This window comes from Phaenicophaeus curvirostris, chromosome 22 (assembly GCF_032191515.1).
Source record: "Phaenicophaeus curvirostris isolate KB17595 chromosome 22, BPBGC_Pcur_1.0, whole genome shotgun sequence".
Lineage (NCBI taxonomy): Eukaryota > Metazoa > Chordata > Aves > Cuculiformes > Cuculidae > Phaenicophaeus > Phaenicophaeus curvirostris.
The window spans coordinates 7,086,774-7,106,973 of NC_091413.1; the positions used below are offsets into that span (position 1 = coordinate 7,086,774).

At 55.7% G+C, this 20,200-nt stretch overlaps 1 protein-coding gene across 1 annotated transcript; it reads right to left on the reverse strand.

The window, feature by feature from the left end:
- Positions 1 to 2,009: 2,009 nt before the first annotated feature.
- ALPL (alkaline phosphatase, biomineralization associated) lies at positions 2,010 to 12,543 on the reverse strand. Its single transcript, XM_069874933.1, has 11 exons — positions 12,392 to 12,543; positions 12,183 to 12,302; positions 9,995 to 10,110; positions 8,119 to 8,293; positions 7,851 to 8,026; positions 6,305 to 6,448; positions 6,091 to 6,160; positions 4,663 to 4,797; positions 3,291 to 3,482; positions 3,093 to 3,212; positions 2,010 to 2,289 (listed from the first exon to the last, which is right to left on the reverse strand). Exons 1-11 carry the CDS (start codon positions 12,447 to 12,449, stop codon positions 2,033 to 2,035), a joined length of 1,563 nt encoding a protein of 520 aa, XP_069731034.1. The 5' UTR covers positions 12,450 to 12,543; the 3' UTR covers positions 2,010 to 2,032.
- Between the last annotated feature and the right edge of the window lie 7,657 nt (positions 12,544 to 20,200).

Consider the following 20,200-nt stretch of genomic DNA (forward strand, 5'->3'; position numbering starts at 1 on the left):
TGGGTGTGTGCACTGCTTTGCACGGGCACAGCAGCGTTTGCACGTGCACTGTGGCGTTTTGCACGTGCACAGCAGCACTTGGACGTGCAAGGAACCGTTTGCACGTGCACGGTGGCATTTGGACGTGCAAGGAACCATTCACCCAGGCTCTGTGACTTTTCTTTGCATGTGCATGCTGGCATTTGGATGTGCAGGGAATCATTTGCACGTGCATAGTGGCATTTGGACGTGCAAGGAACCATTCACACGTGCACAGTGGCACTTAGACGTGCAAGGAACCGCTTGCACGTGCACGGTGGCATTTGGATGTGCAAGGAACCATTCACACAGGCTCTGTGAGTTTTTTTGCTCGTGCACAGCAGCACTTGGACATGCAAGGAACCATTTGCACGTGCATGGTGGCATTTGGATGTGCAAGGAGCCATTCACCCAGGCTCTCTGACTTTTCTTTGCACATGCACAGTGGCACTTGGACGTGCAAGGAACTGTTTGCACATGCACGGTGGCATTTGGATGTGCAGGGAATCATTTGCACGGGCATGGTGGCATTTGGACGTGCAAGGAACCATTCACACAGGCTCTGTGACTTTTTTTGCATGTGCACAGCAGCACTTGGACGTGCAAGGAACCATTTCCATGTGCACGGTGGCACTTGGACGTGCAAGGAACCATTTGCACATGCATGGTGGCACTTGGACATGCAAGAAACCATTTACCCAGGTGCTGTGACTTTTTTTTGCATGTGCACAGCAGCACTTGGACATGCAAGGAACCATTTGCACGTGCACGGTGGCATTTGGACGTGCAAGGAGCCATTCACCCAGGCTCTCTGACTTTTCGTTGCACGTGCACAGTGGCACTTGGATGTGCAAGGAACTGTTTGCACATGCATGGTGGCACTTGGACATGCAAGAAAGGATTCACCCAGGTGCTATGACTTTTTTTTGCATGCGCGCAGCAGCACTTGGACGTGCAAGGAACCATTTCCATGTGCACGGTGGCACTTGGACGTGCAAGGAACCATTTCCACATGCACTGTGGCATTTGGACGTGCAAGGAACTGTTCACCCAGGCTCTGTGACTTTTTTTGCACGTGCATGCTGGCATTTGGAAGTGCAAGGAACAATTTATGTGTACACAGTGGCACTTGGATGTGCAAGGAGCCGTTTGAATGTGCAAGGAACCATTTGCACGTGCACAGCAGCACTTGGATGTGCAAGGAACCATTCACCCAGGTGCTGTGACTTTTTTATGCACATGCACAGTGGCACTTGGACGTGCAAGGAGCCATTTGCACGTGCACAGTGGGGTCTGGACGTGCAAGGAGCCATTCACCCAGGCTCTGTGATTTTTTTTTGCACGTGCACAGCAGCATTTGGACGTGCAAGGAACCATTTGCACATGCATAGTGATTACCTCCCCCCTCTAATTACACTCCCTAATTACCCAGCCCTAATGAAGAGGGCTTATATCCCCCTTACACCCCCCTCTCCCTGCAGTTCCCAGCTCCCCAACCCCCCCCAGCTCCCCAAAACCCTCTCCCTGGGCCACAATTTGCCTCCACCCGGAGGATTTTCGAGCGAAACGAACCACCCAGGAGGCAAAAAGACCACGATTTTGGGGACAAATTAACCCAGCGAGTTAATTTTTTTCCCTGTCTTCGTGTGGTTTCTGGGCAGCCACACGTGTGACGAGTTGGGTGCCAGGGCGAGTCCTCAGCCAAGGGCGAGCGGGAGGCGTTTCGGGACGCGGCCCCATCGCGTCTCGCTCAAAGAGGGGGTTTTATCCACCGAGGCTCCGTCTCCCACCCTAAATCCCACAGCGGGTTCGGGACGGGGCTGCTAATTACAGGGGACGAACCGTGTATTTACAGAGGCAGCTCCCAGCATCAAACCGCCGGCGGCTGCTTTTGCTCCGCTGAGTCTTTCTTTTTTTTTTCCCTCGTCCTCTTTCCCAAAAAGAAATTAAAAAAAAAAAAAATTAAAATAGAGGGGGGTAGGAATTAAAAATAAATCCCGCTGGGTGGTTTGGTTTAGCAGAGGAGGATGAGGAGGGCGAGGAAGGGCAGGAGGACGGAGGCAGCGGCCGCGGGGCGGCTGGCAGCGTTGCAGTGCGCTCGGTTGGAGCCGATGCAGGCGGCGTAAGCCATCGCGTGGGGGATGTAGTTCTGCTCGTGGACGCCGTGGAGGAGATGAGCCATGGGGCCACGAGCGAAAACGGCCACGTCCTCCCCGCCGTGGGTCTCCTGGCGCAGCGGCACCGCGGACTGAGCCTGGTAGTTGGCGTGAGCTGGGGAAAAAAGAAGCCTAAAATGAGGATAACTTGAAAATCCTGCTCTGAAAGCTGAAAGGAGGTTGTGGAGAGGAGGGAGCTGGGCTCTGCTCCCAAGGGACAGGGGACAGGATGAGAGGGAATGGCCTCAAGCTCCACCAGGGGAGGTTCAGATTGGACATCAGGAAAAAATATTTCATGGAAAGGGTCATTGGGCACTGGCAGAGGCTGCCCAGGGAGGGGGTTGAGTCACCTTCCCTGGAGATATTTAAAAGATGGGTGGATGAGGTGCTCACAGACATGGTTTAGTGGTTGATAGGAATGGTTGGACTCAATGATCCAAGAGGTCTTTTCCAACCTGGTGATTCTATGATTCCACGAAAAACCAAAGCTTCCATGAAGCCAGGCACATCTCACACACTGAAAGCACTCTGGTTAAGTCTGTGCTTCGAAAAGGAATTTTTGAGCATGTGTAAAGAAGGGGTTTGCAAAGTTTAATGTTCTGCAGAGAGAACTGAGTTTTCCTCAAGACAAAGGACAAAACAGCCCTGCAGAATTCCCATTCCAGAGCTTTTTTTTTCCCTTAAAAGGGTCCTTGGTCCCTGGCAGAGGCTGCCCAGGGAGGGGGTTGAGTCCCCTTCCCTGGAGGGGTTTAAGGGACGGGTGGATGAGGTGCTGAGGGACATGGGTTAGTGATTGATGGGGATGGTTGGACTCGATGATCCGGTGGGTCTCTTCCAATCTGGTGATTCTATGATTCTCTGATTCATTTTAGCTACAGTGGAACAATGTGAGGAGGTTTCACCCCATTACACACTCACCAAAATCCACCGCGGAGACGTTTTCTCGCTCGCCCGCCACGATTTTATAGCCGGGGCCGTTGCCGTAGAGGATGGAGGTGAAGGGTTTGCGGTCCACGTCGCTCTGCATCGGTGCCAGACCTGGTAGCGGTGGCACCGTCAGTGGGGTGGGGATGTCCCCAAGGTGTCCCCTGGGTTGATGCCCCAACCAGAACTCACCAAAGATGGGGTTCCCGCGCGGGGTGTAGCCGCCGAAGGTGAAGACGTGCGAGTGGTCAGCGGTGACGACGCTGAGGGTGTCCTGGGTCGAGGTGAGGCGGGTGGCCAGCCCGATGGCTCGGTCCAGCTCCACCGCCTCGTGGAGCGCCTGCTTCGCCTTCCCCTCGTGGTGCCCGTGGTCGATGCGGCCGCCTGTGGTGCCCGGCACCGCTCGGCATCGCCCTCCTCCTCCTCATCCTCCACCCCGCCTTGGCAGCCCCAACACCCTCCTTTGCATCCCCTGTCACCCCTTTTATCCCTCCTGCTTTGCACCCCCTACTTTTTCCCCCTTTCCATGCTCCTACTACCCCTTCTTGCATCCCTCATCCACCTCTTTGCTCCCCCCTCTGCACCCACCATCCCCCTAGTCACCCCCCTCCTTTTTGCATCCCCCATCCTTCGTTATCCCCCCTTTTCTCATCCCCCATCCTTCGTTATCCCCCCTTTTCTCATCCCAAATCCTTCTTTATCCCCCTTTTCACATCCCCGTCACCCTTTTTGCTTCCCCCTTTACATCTTCTCTCTTTAACCCCCCTTTTTTTTTGCAATCCCCCCTTTTTTTGCATTCCCCCCTTTGCCTCCCTCTTTGCTCCCCCTTCTGCATCCCCATCCCTCTCTTCATCTCCCTTTTTTTACATCCCCCCATCACCTTCTTTGCTCCCCCCTTTATACAACCCCCATCCCTCTTCATCCCTTTATACAACCTCCATCCCTTTGCATCCCCCTTTTTTACATCCCCCTCCTTCACCCCCCATTTATACAACCCTTATCCCTTTTTATCCCACATTTATTCACACCCCATCCCTCTTCATCCCCCTTTCTTACATCCCCCCCTTCCTCCCCTCTTTATACAACCCCCATCTCTTTTTATCCCCCATTTATACAACCCCCATCCTTCTTCATCTCCCCTTTTTACATCCCCTCCCTTCATCCCCCGTTATACAACCCGCATCCTTCTTCATCCCCCCTTTATACAACTCCTATCCCTTTTCATCCCCCCTTTTTACACTCCCCATCCCTCTTTATCCCCCCTTTATACAACTCTCATCCCATTTCATCCCCCCTTTATACAACCCCATCCATCTATCCCCCCTTTATACAACCCCCTCCTTCATCCCCCTTTATACACCCCCCATCCCTTTTCATCCCCATTTTTATATCTCCCCTTTTCATCTCCCCTTCATACAACCCCCATCCCATTCCATCCCCCCTTTTTTACATCCCCAGCTTTGCATCCCACATCCCTCTTTGTCTCCCCCCTTTTTGCATCCCGCCTCTCCCTCCCTGCTCCTGCTTTGGATCCACTTTGCACCCTCTCCTCCTCTCTCCCAACCTTCAACCAGGAGGAAGAACCCCTGAGGATTTTTCTGGAGCATCCTGATGGCCACAGCCACCATCTCGGTGAGGGACGGATCCGTCTCGTTGTTCCTGTCCAGCTCGTACACCATGTCACCCGGCTCGAAGAGACCTGGGGACAGTGACACTGATGGGGACATCCTTTCCCCAGCAAACAAAAATAAAATGAGGTGCGTGGGGGGTGGGGGGGGCGAGTCCAGCAGCACCGCTTGCTTCTCGTGCTGGAGCAAACATTTCACCCATGATGGGATCCAAGCTGATCACATAGGAGCTGGGAGGATGCTCCCAGCCCTTCCTTCCTCCGGCCCGGCCAAATCTTGAGCCAAAAAAACACATTGCATCCCCAGGGGGTGAAAGTGCAACCTGGGAGGGGAGTAGCAGCATCCCTCTGGGGTTCCAGCATCCCTAGCGGGGTGCCAGCATCCCTTTGGGGCACCAGCATCCCTTTGGGGTTGTACCAGCATCTCTCGGGGAGTAGGAGCATCCTTGGGGGTGTAACAACCCTCCTTTAGGGTACCAGCATCCCTGGGGGAGTAGGAGCATCCCTGGGGGAGTAAGAGCATCCTTGGGGGTGTAACAACATCCCTTTAGGGTACCAGCATCGCATCCCTGGGGGAGTAGGAGCATCCCTGGGGGTGTAATGACACCCCTTTAGGGTACCAGCATCCCTGGAGAGTAGGAGCATCCGTGAGGGAGCAGGAGCATCCTTGGGGGTGTAACAACACCCTTTTAGGGTACCAGCATCGCATCCCTAGGGGAGTTGGAGCATCCTTGGGGGTGTAACGACACCCCTTTAGAGTACCAGCATCCCTGGGGGAGAAGGAGCATCCCCAGGGGGTGTAATGACAACCTTTTAGGGTACCAGCATCCCTGGGGGAGAAGAAGCATCCTTGGGGATGTAACAACACCCCCTTTAGGGTACCAGCATCGCATCCCTGAGGGAGTAGGAGCATCCTTGGAGGTGTAATGACAACCTTTTAGGGTACCAGCATCCCTGGGGGAGAAGGAGCATCCTTGGGGATGTAACAACACCCCCTTTAGGGTACCAGCATCGCATCCCTAAGGGAGTAGGAGCACCCTTGGGGGTGTAACGACACCCCTTTAGGGTACCAGCATCCCTGGGGGAGTAGGAGCACCCCTGGGGGAGAGGAGCTTCCTTGGGGGTGTAACAACCCCCCCTCTAGGATATCAGCATCCCTGCGGGAGTAGGAGCATCCTTGGGGAGGGTAAGACCATCCCTTCGGGCTACCAGCATCCCCAGGAGAACTAGAGGAGTAGGAGCATCCCTGGGTGGATACCAGCATCCCCAGTGGGTAACTGGCCTCTCCAGCTTCCCCAGCCCCCAGGGTCCCCCCCAAAAGCGCTCGCTCGAGGCTGGGGGGCACCCTTGGGTGCTGGGACTCACCCAGGAGAAAGTCAACGCGGCTGAGGTTGAGCGCCAGCATGTCCCGCCGGTTCCACACGTACTTGGCCACCTGAGGACGTGGGACAGGCAGGTGGTCACCTCCTCATCGCCTCTGCCCACCCCAGGGGGGCTTGATACCCCCCATCCCAAAACATCCCACCCCCTGGGAAGGTCACAGGGGGCTGGATGCCCCCCAAAACACTGTCCCCATCACCTTGCCGGGGGCTTTGATGTCGTGCCATGCCTGGACAAGGTCCCTGCTGTCCAGGCGCGTTCCCTGATGCTTCCCCTCGTGTGGATACTCCACGTCAGGGGTATTTAGAGGGAACATATATCTCCGCCCACCACCCAAGATCACCTGCAAAAAAAAAGGGGGGGGGGTGGGAAAAACCCATACACTTCAAAAATGCATTTAATTATTTTTTTTCCTCCAATTTGGGTTGAAAGGGGGGAAAACCCCAGCGAGGAGCAGCGGGAAGGCCAGGAAAACCCTGGTTGTTGAAAAGAAAACACCCGAGGAATTTCACCTCACTCAAAATAACCCTGAATCTCTTCCTATTAATTAAAAACCAAGGCAAAAATAACCATTTCCAGCAGTGAATTTGGCTTTTTGAAAGCTTTTTTTTTGCATTCTGTGGGAAGGATGCTCCACATCGGGGTCCCCGCCTGAACCCGCCGGGACGGAGCCCGATCCCGCGGCTCTCGCTGTTTGCTTTGGAGCCCAATTTATTTGGCTTCTGTTATTTATAATCAAGCGGAGATTTTTTTTTCGTTCCCCTTTTCTCGGCGCAGAAGGTGAATTATAATGCTGCAAAACACCATCGCCAAAATTATTAAGCACCAAAAAAAGGGAAAAAAAATGTCCTTTCCCCACTATATAATTATTTCCAGCCCGGGACAGAGTTAAAATTATATTAAAGGGGAAAAAAAGAGAAGAAGAGGCTATTAAAGAGCTAAATAACAGGGTGAGATGTTTTGCTTTGGGGCTATTTTGAAGGACAGAAGAGGATTTATTTACAGGGATGGATTTCGGAGTGAATCCACAGAGAGGAGCACAATCGGGGGGAAAATGGAGGGTTTGGGGTATGGGAAGAATGAGTCAGGAGGAGGCTGCTGAGCTGGTTCCACATCTACTGGAGGTTCGGGTTCCACATATACTGGAGGTTCTGGTTCCACATCTACTGGGGGTTCTGGGTCTGCACCCATGGGTGGCTCTGGTTCCACATCTACTGGAGGTTCTGGTTCCACATATACTAGGGGTTCTGGTTCCACATCTACTGAGGCTTCTGGGTCTGCACCTATGCGTGGTTCTGGTTCCACATCTACTGAGGGTTCTGGGTCTGCACCCATGGGTGGTTCTGGTTCCACATCTACTGGAGGTTCTGGTTCCACATCTACTGGGGGTTCTGGTTCCACATCTACTGGAGGTTCTGGTTCCACATCTACTGGGGGTTCTGGGTCCACATCTACTGGGGGTTCTGGGTCCACATCTACTGGAGGTTCTGGTTCCACATCTACCTGGGGTTCTGGGTCCACATCTACTGGGGCTTCTGGGTCTGCACCCATGGGTGGTTCTGGTTCCATATCTACTGGGGGTTCTGGTTCCACATCGGCTGGGGGTTCTGGGTCTGCACTCATGGGGGGTTCTGGTTCCACATCTACTGGGGGTTCTGGGTCTGCACCCATGGGTGGCTCTGGTTCCACATCTATCCACAGCCTTGTCCTCCTCCAGCCCACCTCCCCGGTGGCCCCATCCCTACCTCGATGTCTGGGATGTTCTCCACCATCTGCCGGGCGATGTCCTTGCAGCCGCCCTCCACGGCGTCCAGGGGCATCTCCCCATCCGAGTACCACTCGCGGTTGGCAGAGTGGGCGTAGGCGGCGCTGGGTGTCGCGTGGGTCACCCTGGTGGTGGTGACGATGCCCACGGCCTTCCCTGCACCATGAATTGAGGGGACGATGAGGGTGGGAACATTCACAAACCCCACCGCTTCATTCTCTGTCCTGCTGGCCCCCCCAGCCCCTCACCTGCATCCTTGGCCCAGCGGAGGATGGAGGTCACCTCCTGGCCCTTGGTGGTGTTGCAGCGGTCGCGGGTGACGCCGGCGCTGACGCCAACTGTCCCCTCGTTGGCTTTGACGCCGCAGAGGTAGGCGGTGGCCGTGCCTGCGCTGTCAGGCACCTGCGCGTTTGTGTTGTAGGTCTGGGAAGGTGAAGAGATAAAGGAATTGCCACCATCAGCATTACCAGCATCTCCACTGCCATCTCCACCACCACTACCATCACCATTGTCACCATCATCATCGTTTCCACTATCATCACCATTATCTCCACCATCATCATTGCCATTGCCACCATCATTCTTAATACCATGGACATCGTTACCACCATCATCACCACTATCTCCACCACTATCATTGTCACCTTCCCCATTGTTTCCACCATCATCGTCACCATCATCATCATCATCATCATCATCATCATCATCGTCGTCGTCGTCATCGTCGTCATTACCACCATCATCACTGCTATCTCCACCACTACCATTGTCATCATCACCATTATCTCCACCACCACCGTCACTGTCACCTTCACCACTGTTTCCACTATCATCTTCATCATCCTCATCCTCATCATCATCCCCATCATCACCATTATCTCCACCATCACCATCATTATCACCTTCACCACTGTTTCCACCATCATCACCATTATCTCCATCACTATCATTGTCACCATCATCATCTGCACCACCACCATCATTGTCACCTTCACCATTGTTTCCACCATCATCGTCACCATCATCATCATCATCACCACCATCATTACCATCATCTCCATCACCATCATTGCCACCTTCACCATTGTTTCCACCATCATCTTCACCATCATCATTTCCACCACCATCACCACTATCTCCACCATCACCATCATTGTCACCATCACCATTGTTTCCATCATCATCATCATCATCATCATTATCTCCATCACCATCATTGTCACCATCAGCATTGTTTTCACCATCATAATCACCTCCACCATCACCATCATTGTCACCTTCACCATTGTTTCCACCATCATCATCACCACCATCATCATCACCACCATCATCACCATTATCTCCATCACTAACATTGTCACCTTTACCATTGTTTCCACCATCATCATCCTCATTACCATCATCATCAACATTATCTCCATCATCATCATTCTCACCTTCACCATTGTTTCCACCATCATCTTCACCATCATCACTGTCACCACCATCATCACCATTATCTCCACCATCACCATGACCATTGCCACCACCACCACCATTCTCAACACCATGGACGTCATCACCACCATCATCCCCACCTTGGGGCTCCATCCTCCTCTTCTTCCTCCCCCTGAATCTCCTGTCCCCAAGCTGTTTGGTGACACTGGACTCCCAAGATCCAGTTTCCTTCCCGTACCTCCTCTTTTTGACCCCTCTTTTGCTCCCCCGTGGTGGTTCCCGATCCCTTTGCTGCAATTTGCTTTTTCTGGCCTTCTTCCCACCTATTTTTCCACAGGGAGAGAGAAGCCACCACCACCAGCATCCCCCGTGGGGCGAAAGGAGCCGGCGGGGAGCAGCCACAACTTCCAATTTAATCATTAAAAAACCCTTTTGTTCAGCAAAATGACCCCAGAAGAAGGAGGGGGAGGCGGGAGGAGGGTTGTCCTGTGGCTTCCCCGCCTGGTTCCCACGCGCTGGATGCTGGCAGCGCCAGCGGGCACGCGAGCCAGCTCCCTCCGCTTGCCCCTGACCTAATTTCAGCTCCTGCTCAATGCTGCCCGCCCGCCCGTGACCTCGCGGTGGGCATCGTGTCCCCTCGTGGGGACGTCCCGGAGGAGTTAAAGGGTCCAAAGTGGGGGGGCTCACCTTGGCCAAGGCCACGTAGGGGAACTTCTCCATCTCCAGCAGGCTGTCCTCGCCCTTGAGGTTCTGCAGTTGCCCCTTGAGGATGCGGGCAGCCGTCACCGTGGAGACGCCCATGCCTGCCCGGGGACCCATTAGCCCCGCGCCGAGGACGGGCGCTTCCCAGCACCCCGAGAACCCCGGCACCCCGTTTATTGCAAAACAAATCCAGCCCAGCACCCAGTTTATCACAAATCCAGCTCATCCCAGCTCCAAACACATTGCAAACCCAGTTTATCCCAGCACCCAGTTATTGCAAACCCAGCTCATCCCAGCTCCCAACTTATTCAGATTCCAGTTTATCCCAGTACCCCATTTATTGCAAGCCAAATCCATCCTAACACCCAGTTTATCACAAATCCAGTTTATCCCAGTATCCCATTTATTCCAAACCAAATTTATCCCAGCACCCAGTTTATCACAAATCCAGTTTATCCCAGCTCCCAACCTATCACAAACCCAGTTTATCCCAGCACCCAACTTACTGCAAACCCAGTTCATCCCAGCTCCCAACTTATTCGGAATCCAGTTTATCCCAGTACCAAATTTATTGCAAAACAAATCCATCCAAGCACCCAGTTTATCACAAATCCAGCTCATCCCAGCTCCAAACTGATCGTGAACCCAGCTCATCCCAGCTCCCAACTTATTCAGAATCCAGTTTATCCCAGAACCCCATTTATTGCAAAACAAATCCATCCCAGCACCAAACCTACCCCAAGCCCAGCTCATCCCAGCTTCCAACTTATTGCAAACCCAGTTTATCCCAGCACCAAACTTATCCCAAGCCCAGTTCATCCCAGCTCCTGACTTGTTCTAAACCCAGTTTATCCCAGCTCCCAACTTACTGCAAGCCCAGTTTATCCCAGCTCCTATTTTTTTCCAGCACCTCATTTCTCCCAGCACCAAACTTATTCCAAATCCAGTTGATCCCAGCAATGAACTTGTTGCAAACCTTGTTTATCTTGGCTCTCAACTTACTGCAAATTGTTTACCCCAGCACCCGCTTTATTGCACACTCAGTTTATCCCAGCTCCCACCTCACTGCAAGCCTAGTTTATCTGAGCGATGAACTTATTGCAAGTCCAATTTATCCCAGCTCCCAGCTTAACACAAACCCAGTTTATCGCAGCTCCCATTTTTTATTGCAAACCCAGTTTATCCCAGCTCCCAGCTTATTGCAGACCCAGTTTATCTCAGCTCCCAATTTAACACAAACCCAGTTTATCCCAGGTTACTGCAAGCCCAGTTCATCCCAGCTCCCAGTTTGGTTTTTTTTTGCAAACCCAGTTTATCCCAGCACCAAACTTATTCCAAATCCATTTTATCCCAGCTCCCAGATTATTCCAAACCCAGTTTATCCCAGCTCCCAACTTACTGCAAGCCCAGTTTATCCCAGCTCCCAACTTACTGCAGACCCAGTTAATCCCAGCTCCCAGGTTACTGCAAGCCCAGTTCGTCCCAGCTCCCAGTTTTTTTTTTTTTGCAAACCCAGTTTATCCCGGCACCAACTTATTCCAAATTCAGTTTATCCCAGCAATGAACTTGTTGCAAACCCAGTTTATTCCAGCTCCTAACTTAGCACAAACCCAGTTTATCCCAGCTCCCACCTCACTGCAAGCCCAGTTTATCTGAGTGATGAACTTATTCCTAGTCCAATATATCCCAGCTCCCAGCTTAACAAATATCCAGTTTATGGCAGCTCCCAGCTTATTCCAAATCCAGTTTATCCCAGCTTCCAACTCACTGCAAGCCCAGTTTATCTGAGCAACGAACATATTCCAAGTCCAATTTATCCCAGCTTCCAGCTTAACACAAACCCAGTTTATCCCAGCTCCCAGCTTATTGCAGACCCAGTTTATCCCAGCACCAAACTTATTCCAAATCTAGTTTATCCCAGCTCCCAACTTATTGCAGACCCAGTTTATCCCAGCTCCTTTTTTTTTTTTCGCAAACCCAGTTTATCCCAGCACCAAACTTATTCCAAATCCAGTTTATCCCAGCAACGAACTTGTTGCCAACCCACTTTATCCCAGCTCCCAGCTTACTGCAAATACATTTCATCCCAGCTCCCAGCTTATCCCAAGCGCAGCTCCCGGCAGCAGCCCCGTTATCCCGACCGCGGTTCCCGGGGTCCCCCTTCCCGTCTCACCGTCGCCGAGGAAGAGGATGAGGTTCTTGGCCACGTTCTGGTTGAGGTGCTGCAGCCGCAGGGCGGTTCGCAGGGTCTCCTGCGCCTGCCGCCGCCAGTACTCGGGGTCCTTCTCCTTCTCTGCGGGGGCACAAACCCAGCTCCATCGCACCCCACCGCAGCGATTTCGGGGTGCGTGTCCCCCCCCGTCACCCCCAAACCTCACCTACCGGGGACAAGTGACGCTGAGCAGAGCTGGGCAAGGAGGAGGAGGAGGAGAGCCTTCATCCTGCGGTGCTGAGCGGGTGCTGGATAGGAGAGAGCTGCAAATCTGGGGGGGGGAACCCGCCCCGTGCCTCAGTTTCCCCACCAAGACCTTCGTCCCCGTGCTCGGCCGAGCAAGGAGGGGAGGGAAATGTCCCCTCCTCACGGGTCACTGCTGTGAGCACCTGGGGACATGCCAGGCCTTCCCTGCCCCTTGTCCTGTGAGGTGTCACCTCACTGCCACCAACCCGGGGCTGGGGGACGGTGGCACAGCCCCATGTGGCACAGCAGAGTCCCCGTGGTGTGGCTGTGTCCCCATCACATGGCCGTGTCCCCATGCTATGTCCACGTGTCCCCATCGCATGTCCATGTGTCCCCACGCTATGTCCAAGTGTCCCCATGCTATGTCCATGTGTCCCCATCGCATGTCCATGTGTCCCCATTGCATGTCCATGTGTCCCCACACTCTGTCCATGTGTCCCCATTGCATGTCCATGTGTCCCCACGCTATGTCCAAGTGTCCCCACGCTCTGTCCATGTGTCCCCACGCTATGTGCATGTGTCCCCACCGCATGTCCATGTGTCCCCATCGCATGTCCATGTGTCCCCACGCTCTGTCCATGTGTCCCGATCACATGTCCATGTGTCCCCATGCTATGTCCCTGTGTCCCCACGCTATATCCATGTGTCCCCACGCTATGTCCATGTGTCCCCATCGCATGTCCATGTGTCCCCATCGCATGGCCTTGTCCCCATCACACGTCCCCATCACATCTGGGTCCCTCTCTCACCCCCACGTCCCTGTTGGGTCTCTGCATCCCCATCACACAGAAGTGTCCCCATCACATGTCCATGTCCCCATCGCGTGTCCATGTCCCCACTGCGCTTCCACATCCCCGTTGCACCCCCTGTCCCCGTCGCACGCCCGTGTCCCTCTTGCACGTCCCTCCCCATGGCACGCCCGTGTCCCCACCACAAGTCCAAGTCCTGGTGCTGTGTCTATGTCCCTGTCACATGCCCATGTCCCTGTCGCACACACATGTCCCCATTGCACCCCCAGTGATCCTGTTGCACCCCTGTGTCCCTGTTGTACATTCGCGTCCCCATCACAGCCCCATGTCCCCATCGCACAATCGTGTCCCTATCACCTCCCGTGTCCCCATTGCACACTCTTGTCCCTACTGCACTCCTGTCCTCATCACAGCCCTGTGTCCCCATCACCACCCCGTGTCCCCTTGTGTCCCTGTTGCACTCCTGTCCCCATCGCACACCCGTGTCCCTGTTGCACTCATGTCCCCGTCACAGCCCCGTGTCCCCATCGCACATTTGTGTCCCTGTTGCAGCCCTGTCCCCATCACCCACTTTTGTCCCCATCACCCCTTGTGTCCCCATCGCCGACTCCTGTCCCCATCGCACCCCCAGTGATCCTGTCGCATCCCTGTGTCCCTGTTGCAGCTCCGTGTCCCCATCACCTCCCACGTCCCCATCACCCCCGTGTCCCCATCAGAGCCCCGTGTCCCCATCACACACTCGTGTCCCCATCACTCCCTGATGTCCCTGTTGCACTTCTGTCTCCATCACCCCCATGTCCCATCACACACTCATGTCCCTATCACCCTGTGTCCCCATCACCCCATGTCCCCATCACCGTGTGTCCCCATCGCACATTCATGTCCCTATTGCACTCGTGTCCCCATCACACACTTTTGTTCCCATCACAGCCCTGTGTCCCCTCATGTCCCCATCACCCACTTTTGTCCCCATCACCCCTGTGTCCCCATCACCCCCCGTGTCCCCACTGCACATTCATGTCCCTGTTGCACTCCTGTCCCCATCACACACTATTGTCCCCATCACTCCCTGTGCCCCCATCACACACTCATGTCCCTGTTGCACTCGTGTCCCCACCACACGCTCGTGTCCCCCTCGCCCCCCTGTGTCCCCATCACCCCCCATGTCCCCGTGTCCCCATCGCACACTCGTGTCCCTGTTGCACTCCTGTCCTCATCACACACTTTTGTCCCCATCACCCCTCGTGTCCCCATCGCACACTCATGTCCCTGTTGTACATTCATGTCCCCATCGCAGCCCTGTGTCCCCATTGCAGACTCAGGTCCCCATCACCCCCCCGGTGTCCCTGTTGCACTCGTCTCCCCATCACACACTTTTGTCCCCATCACAGCCCCATGTCCCCTCGTGTCCCCATCACCCCCCATGTCCCCATCATACACTCGTGTCCCTGTGGCACTCATGTCCCCATTGCACTCATGTCCCCACCACACACTTTTGTCCCCATCACAGCCCCATGTCCCCTCGTGTCCCCATCACCCCCCATGTCCCCATCACCCACTTGTGTCCCCATCGCACACTCGTGTCCCTGTTGCACTCGAGTCCCCATCACACACTTTTGTCCCCATCACAGCCTCATGTCCCCATCACCCCCCATGTCCCCATCACCCGCTGGTGTCCCTGTTGCACCCATGTCCCCATCACACACTTTTGTCCCCAGCACCCTGTGTCCCCAGCACCCCTCATGTCCCCAGCACCCCTCATGTCCCCATCACCCCCCATGTCCCCATCGCCCACTTGTGTCCCCATCACACACTTTTGTCCCCATCACAGCCCCGTGTCCCCATCACTCCCCGCGTCCCCCTCGTGTCCCCCCGCGGGGGGACCCCCCACCTACCCGCTCCCCCTCGCTCCCGGCTCCGGGTCCCCTCGGGGCGGCGGGAGGAGCCCCTTAAATCCCCCGCACCGGCTTCGCCTCCTCCTCCTCCTCCCCTTCCTCCACCCTCCCCCCCGCCAGCACGGGGAGGGGGGGGGGGGAACGGGCACCAAACTGGGCTTACTGGTGCCCTCTGCCGGGTCTTACTGGGAGCACTGGGAGCACTGGGGACCCCCCGAGCCCGGCTGGGGGTGCAGAGCATCCCCGGGGGAGGACAAGCGGGTGCCTCCCGGAGGGGGCAGGATGCGTGTTTTGATGGATTTTGAGTTATTTTCACCCCAAAAACGTGCCGGTGAGGGGCGAGGGAGGAGCTGGAGGAGGTGCGGGGGGGGGGGGGGGGGACGACTCCCCCTGCCTCAGTTTCCCCACCCGGAGCTCCCCCTGCAGCCCAAGGGGCTGCGCAGTCCGGAGCGGAGTTATTGTAGGTCCTACAAGAAATAAACCCTCCTCGGCTTGCGGGTGGCGCTCCCCTTGCCTCAGTTTCCCCATCTCGGGGTGGGGTGGGGGGGCCGTGGGGCTCCGGGGCTCCCCAGAAGGTGGCGATCTTAGCCCAAAAATCCCTCTCCGAAAAGCTTCGGGGGGGGCCCGACACCACGGGGATGGGCGCGGCTGCTCCAGACCCCCCCCCCCCAAATCCCACTGGGATCCCCCCCAATCCTGCTGGGATCCCCCTTCCTCCAGCCCTCCCCCACCTCTAAACCCCCCTCAAATCCTTTGCATCCCCCTCCCTAGCGCTTTCCCAGCTCCATAAGGAGATTTGGAGCCTCATGCATGACACGAGTGTGTCAGTGCTCAGCCTTCCAAGTGGCTCAGGGAGCCGGGGGACCCCCCCAAATCCTCTAGACCACCCCCCCAAATCCTTTGCATTCCCCCATCCCCCTCCCTAGCCCTTTCCCAGCTCAACAAGGAGATTTGGAGCCTCATGCATGACACGAGTGTGTCAGTGCTCAGCCCTCCGAGTGGCTCAGGGAGCCGGGGGGGTGGGGGGTGGCACCGTGTCCCCCCCTCTCCATGCCCGCTGGTGTAATGCAGCCCTGGGTGCTCATTAAGCAGCTCATTAAAAACTCATTAGCCCTGCACACGGAAAGCTGGGATCCAGGGAACCCCTCCAAGCGAGGCTGCGTTGCACCCCAAGAGCCTTGGAGGGGCTGGGAAACACCCGGGGGGGGCAGGAATGCAGCCAAAGAACACGCTTGCACACTTATAGGCTTGCACGCTTATAGGCTTGCAGGTTTGCACAATTGCACACTTATAGGCTTGCACAATCACACACTTGCACGCTTACAGCTTCACACGCTGGAACTGGGTGCGTGCGTGCTCCCGTGAGCGTGAGCTCACACCCTTGCACAATCGCAGGTGTGCAAGCTCACACACTCACCTGTGAATATGCCTGTAAAGCTGCACGTGTGCCCCCTCGCTCAACCTCGTAGCTGGCTGCTTGCAAATCGTCTCACTCGCACAAGCGTGTGCTTGCACATTTGCACAACCCTCTGCGTGCACGCCTGCACAATTGCATCCCTGCACAAGCAGCTGCTCGCAGCATTGTGTGAGCGCACACTCACAAGCCTATCGCACGAGTGTGTGCACAAGCGTAGGCTTGCACGCTCCTGCGTTTGCACACGTGCGCAACCACACACTCGCACAACCAGGAGCTCACACCATGGTGCGCTTGCACGCTCGCAAACCACATGCTTGAATGCTTGCACGACTGTGTTCTCGTGCACGCCTGTGCTCGCACGCTTGCAAACCACACGCTTGAATGCTTGCCCAGCCACGTGCTCGCACGCTCCTGCTCCTGCACACTCGCACACCCGGGCGCTCACAGCACTGTGTGCTTGCACGCTCGCCAACCACATGCTTGAATGCTTGCATCACTGTGTTGTCGTGCACCCCCGTGCTTGCACGCTTGCAAAGTGCATGCCAGAAATCTTGCACGGCCACGTGCTTGCACACTCCTGCTCTTGCACGCTTGCACACCCAGGTGCTCACAGCACTGTGTGCTTGCACGCTCGCAAACCACACACTTGAATGCTTGCACCACTGTGTCCTTGTGTACCCTTGCGCTTGCACGCTTGCAAAGCGCACGCCTGAAAGCTCGCACGGCCACGTGCTTGCACACTCCTGCTCTTGCACACTCGCACAACTGGGCTCTCACAGCATCGCGTGAGCCCATCCTTGCAGACTGGGTGCTTGAACGCTTGCACAACTGTTCTTGCACGCCCCTGTGCTTGCACACACACAGCCTCACGCTCGCGCGACCGGGAGCTCGCGGCATTGTGAGCGAACGTGTTTTCAAGCCTCACGCTCGCACGCTCGCACGCTCCCAGGAGAAACGCTGCATCCCTTCGCCTCCGAGCGTGATTGATCTAGAGGAGGGGGATGATTTCAGCTGCTGGGGGGCACAGGGGGGCCCCAAAACTGGGGTTTGGGGCCCCGCGAAAGAGTTAAAGGAGTCGAGCGAGGAAGCCCGTCCCTCTGGTTGGCCCCATTGGTTTTCCCATCCCAGGTACATCCTTTGCTCGTCACCCTTCGTCACCCTCCGTAGGCCTCAGCGGCGTCACGAGTGCGTCAGGGCTCAGGCGGGTGCTCGCCCCACCGGGGACCCCGAGGCTGGCGGGAGCGGGGTGGCAGCTGTGGTGAGTGGGGGGCCCAACCGGCACCCCGAAGCCGGACGCGGTTGGGTCTGGGGGCACTTGGCCAACGCGGGATGTGGGGATGGGCGATGCAGCTCCCGGGGGATGCTCGGAGCATCCCTGTGGGAACCCCGTGCGCCCCTGAGGGAACCTCGTGCACCCTGGAGGGACCCCTATTGCTTCCCAAAGGGATCCCCCATGCACCCCATTTGACCCCTATTGCACCCCAAAGGGGCCCCTATTGCACGCCAAAGGGTTCTCCATGGGACCCCTAGTGCACCCCAAAAGGATCTCCTATTGCACCCCAAAGGGAACCCTATTGCACCCCAAAGGGATCTCCTGTTGCACCCCTAAGGGAACCCTATTGCACCCCAAAAGGATCTCCTATTGCACCCCAAAAGAAACCCCATTGCACCTCTAAGGGACCCCACTGCACCTCTAAGGGAACCTCAAGTGTCCCAAAGGGAACCCCATTGCACCCCAAAGGGAACCCTATTGCACCCCATGGGACCCCCTATCGCAGCCCAAAGGGATCTCCTGTTGTACCCCAAAGGGACCCCAATTGCACCCCAAAGGGATCTCCATTGCACCCCCAAGGGATCTCCTATTGCACCCCTGAGGGACCCCTATTGCACCCCAAAAGGATCTCCTATTACACCCCTAAGGGAACCCTATTGCACCCCAAAAGGATCTCCTATTGCACCCCTAAGGGAACCCTATTGCACCCCAAAGAGATCTCCTGTTGCACCCTAAAGGGACCCCCATGCACCCCATTGGACCCCTATTGCACCCCAAAGGGAACCCCATTGCACCCCAAAGGGAACCCCATGCATCCCTGAGGGACCCCTATTGCACCCCAAAGGGCTCTCCTATTGCACCACTAAGGGACCCCCATGTGGCCCTGAGGGACCCCCTTGCACCCCAAAGGGAACCCTATTGCACCCCAAAGAGATTTCCTATTGCACTCCAAAGGGAACCCCCTTGCAGCCCCTTAGGACGCCCCCTGCCCCCCCCGAGGATCTCCTCTTGCACCCTAAAGGGACCCGCATGCATCCCATGGGACCCCCAATTGCACCCCAAAAGGATCTCCTGTTGCACCCCAAAGGGACCCCCATTGCACCCCAAAGGGATTTCCCATTTCTCCCCCTTGCACCCCAATCGCACCCCAAAAGGATCTCCTATTGCACCCCATGGGACCCCAAAGGGACCCCCATTGCACCCCTAAGGGACCCCCTTGCACCCCAAAGGGATCTCCTATTGCACCCCATGGGACCCCAACGGGACCCCCATTGCACCCCAAAGGGATCTCCAACTGCACCCCATTTTTGCAAATATTCACCCTTTTTTTTTGGAAAATTTAACCCCTTTTCTGCAAAATGTAACTTTTTTTTTCCACAAAAAATTAACCCCTTATTTGCAAAATTTAACCCTTTTTTTCCCAGACTTTTTAAGCTTGATTTAATTTATCAGCACCCAGAGCTCCCTGCAAACTGGGTGCCCACCCGCCCCCACCTTCCAGCCCCCCCCTAAATTTACACCAGGACCCCTAATTAACACCAGGCGTTGCTAATTACCCCCTGAGCATCCTAATTAAGAGGCTGAGCCCCTAGGTGCAGGGAGCACCCATGGGTGCTGGGTTGGGGGGTTAGAGCTCAGTGGCTGCTGCTTGGCCAGGCGGAGGATTTGGGGTGCAAGGGGGGGTTTTGGGGGGGGGATTGGGATGAAATTGGAGGGGTTTTTGGGGAGGGAAGCGAGAGAAACGCCATCGCCCACGAGAACAGCGGTGGCTGCCGTGAAATGGCGCCCGAGCGGGAATTGAAAGCGGGAGGTGGCGTTTCGGGGCGCCCCGAGACCACGGTGAGGGGCTCCCCATGAGGGTGAGGGGAGAGCAGGCTTGGGGGGGGTTGCCCTCCATCCCCCCCCCAAAAAAAAACCTTCCTCTAGGGGTTCAGGCTCAACGCACAAGGTTTATTGGGTATTTTTTTAAGGCGAAGGGGTGAAATGGGGGAAAACCCCAAGATTTTGAAGGCCTTGAGAAGAGTTTTTGTAAAGAGGATGCGAATCTCTTGGCTGGAGGAGTGAAGTGTGGGTGCTCCCTCCTGCCCCCCCTCAGCTGGAGCTGGGGAAAACACGTCTTTTTAATTGTGATTTAAGCCTGTGCCAGAGCTGGGGGTGGGAAGGGAACAAAAAAACATTAGATTTTGACTCAAAAAGGGGTGTTCTCGCTCCACAAGCTCGGATGCCCCGATGCCCCAAAATATAAGGGGGAGAGAGAGGGGTATGGGGGCTAAAAAATAAATTTTTCCCCAAATTAAGGATGCTGGGGGTTGATTTCGGTGCCCTCCAGGGGGTGTTTTGAGGGGGGGGGTTTCAAGCTCAGCGTGGATTCTCTGATGTCTAATATAGGGTTGAGCCAG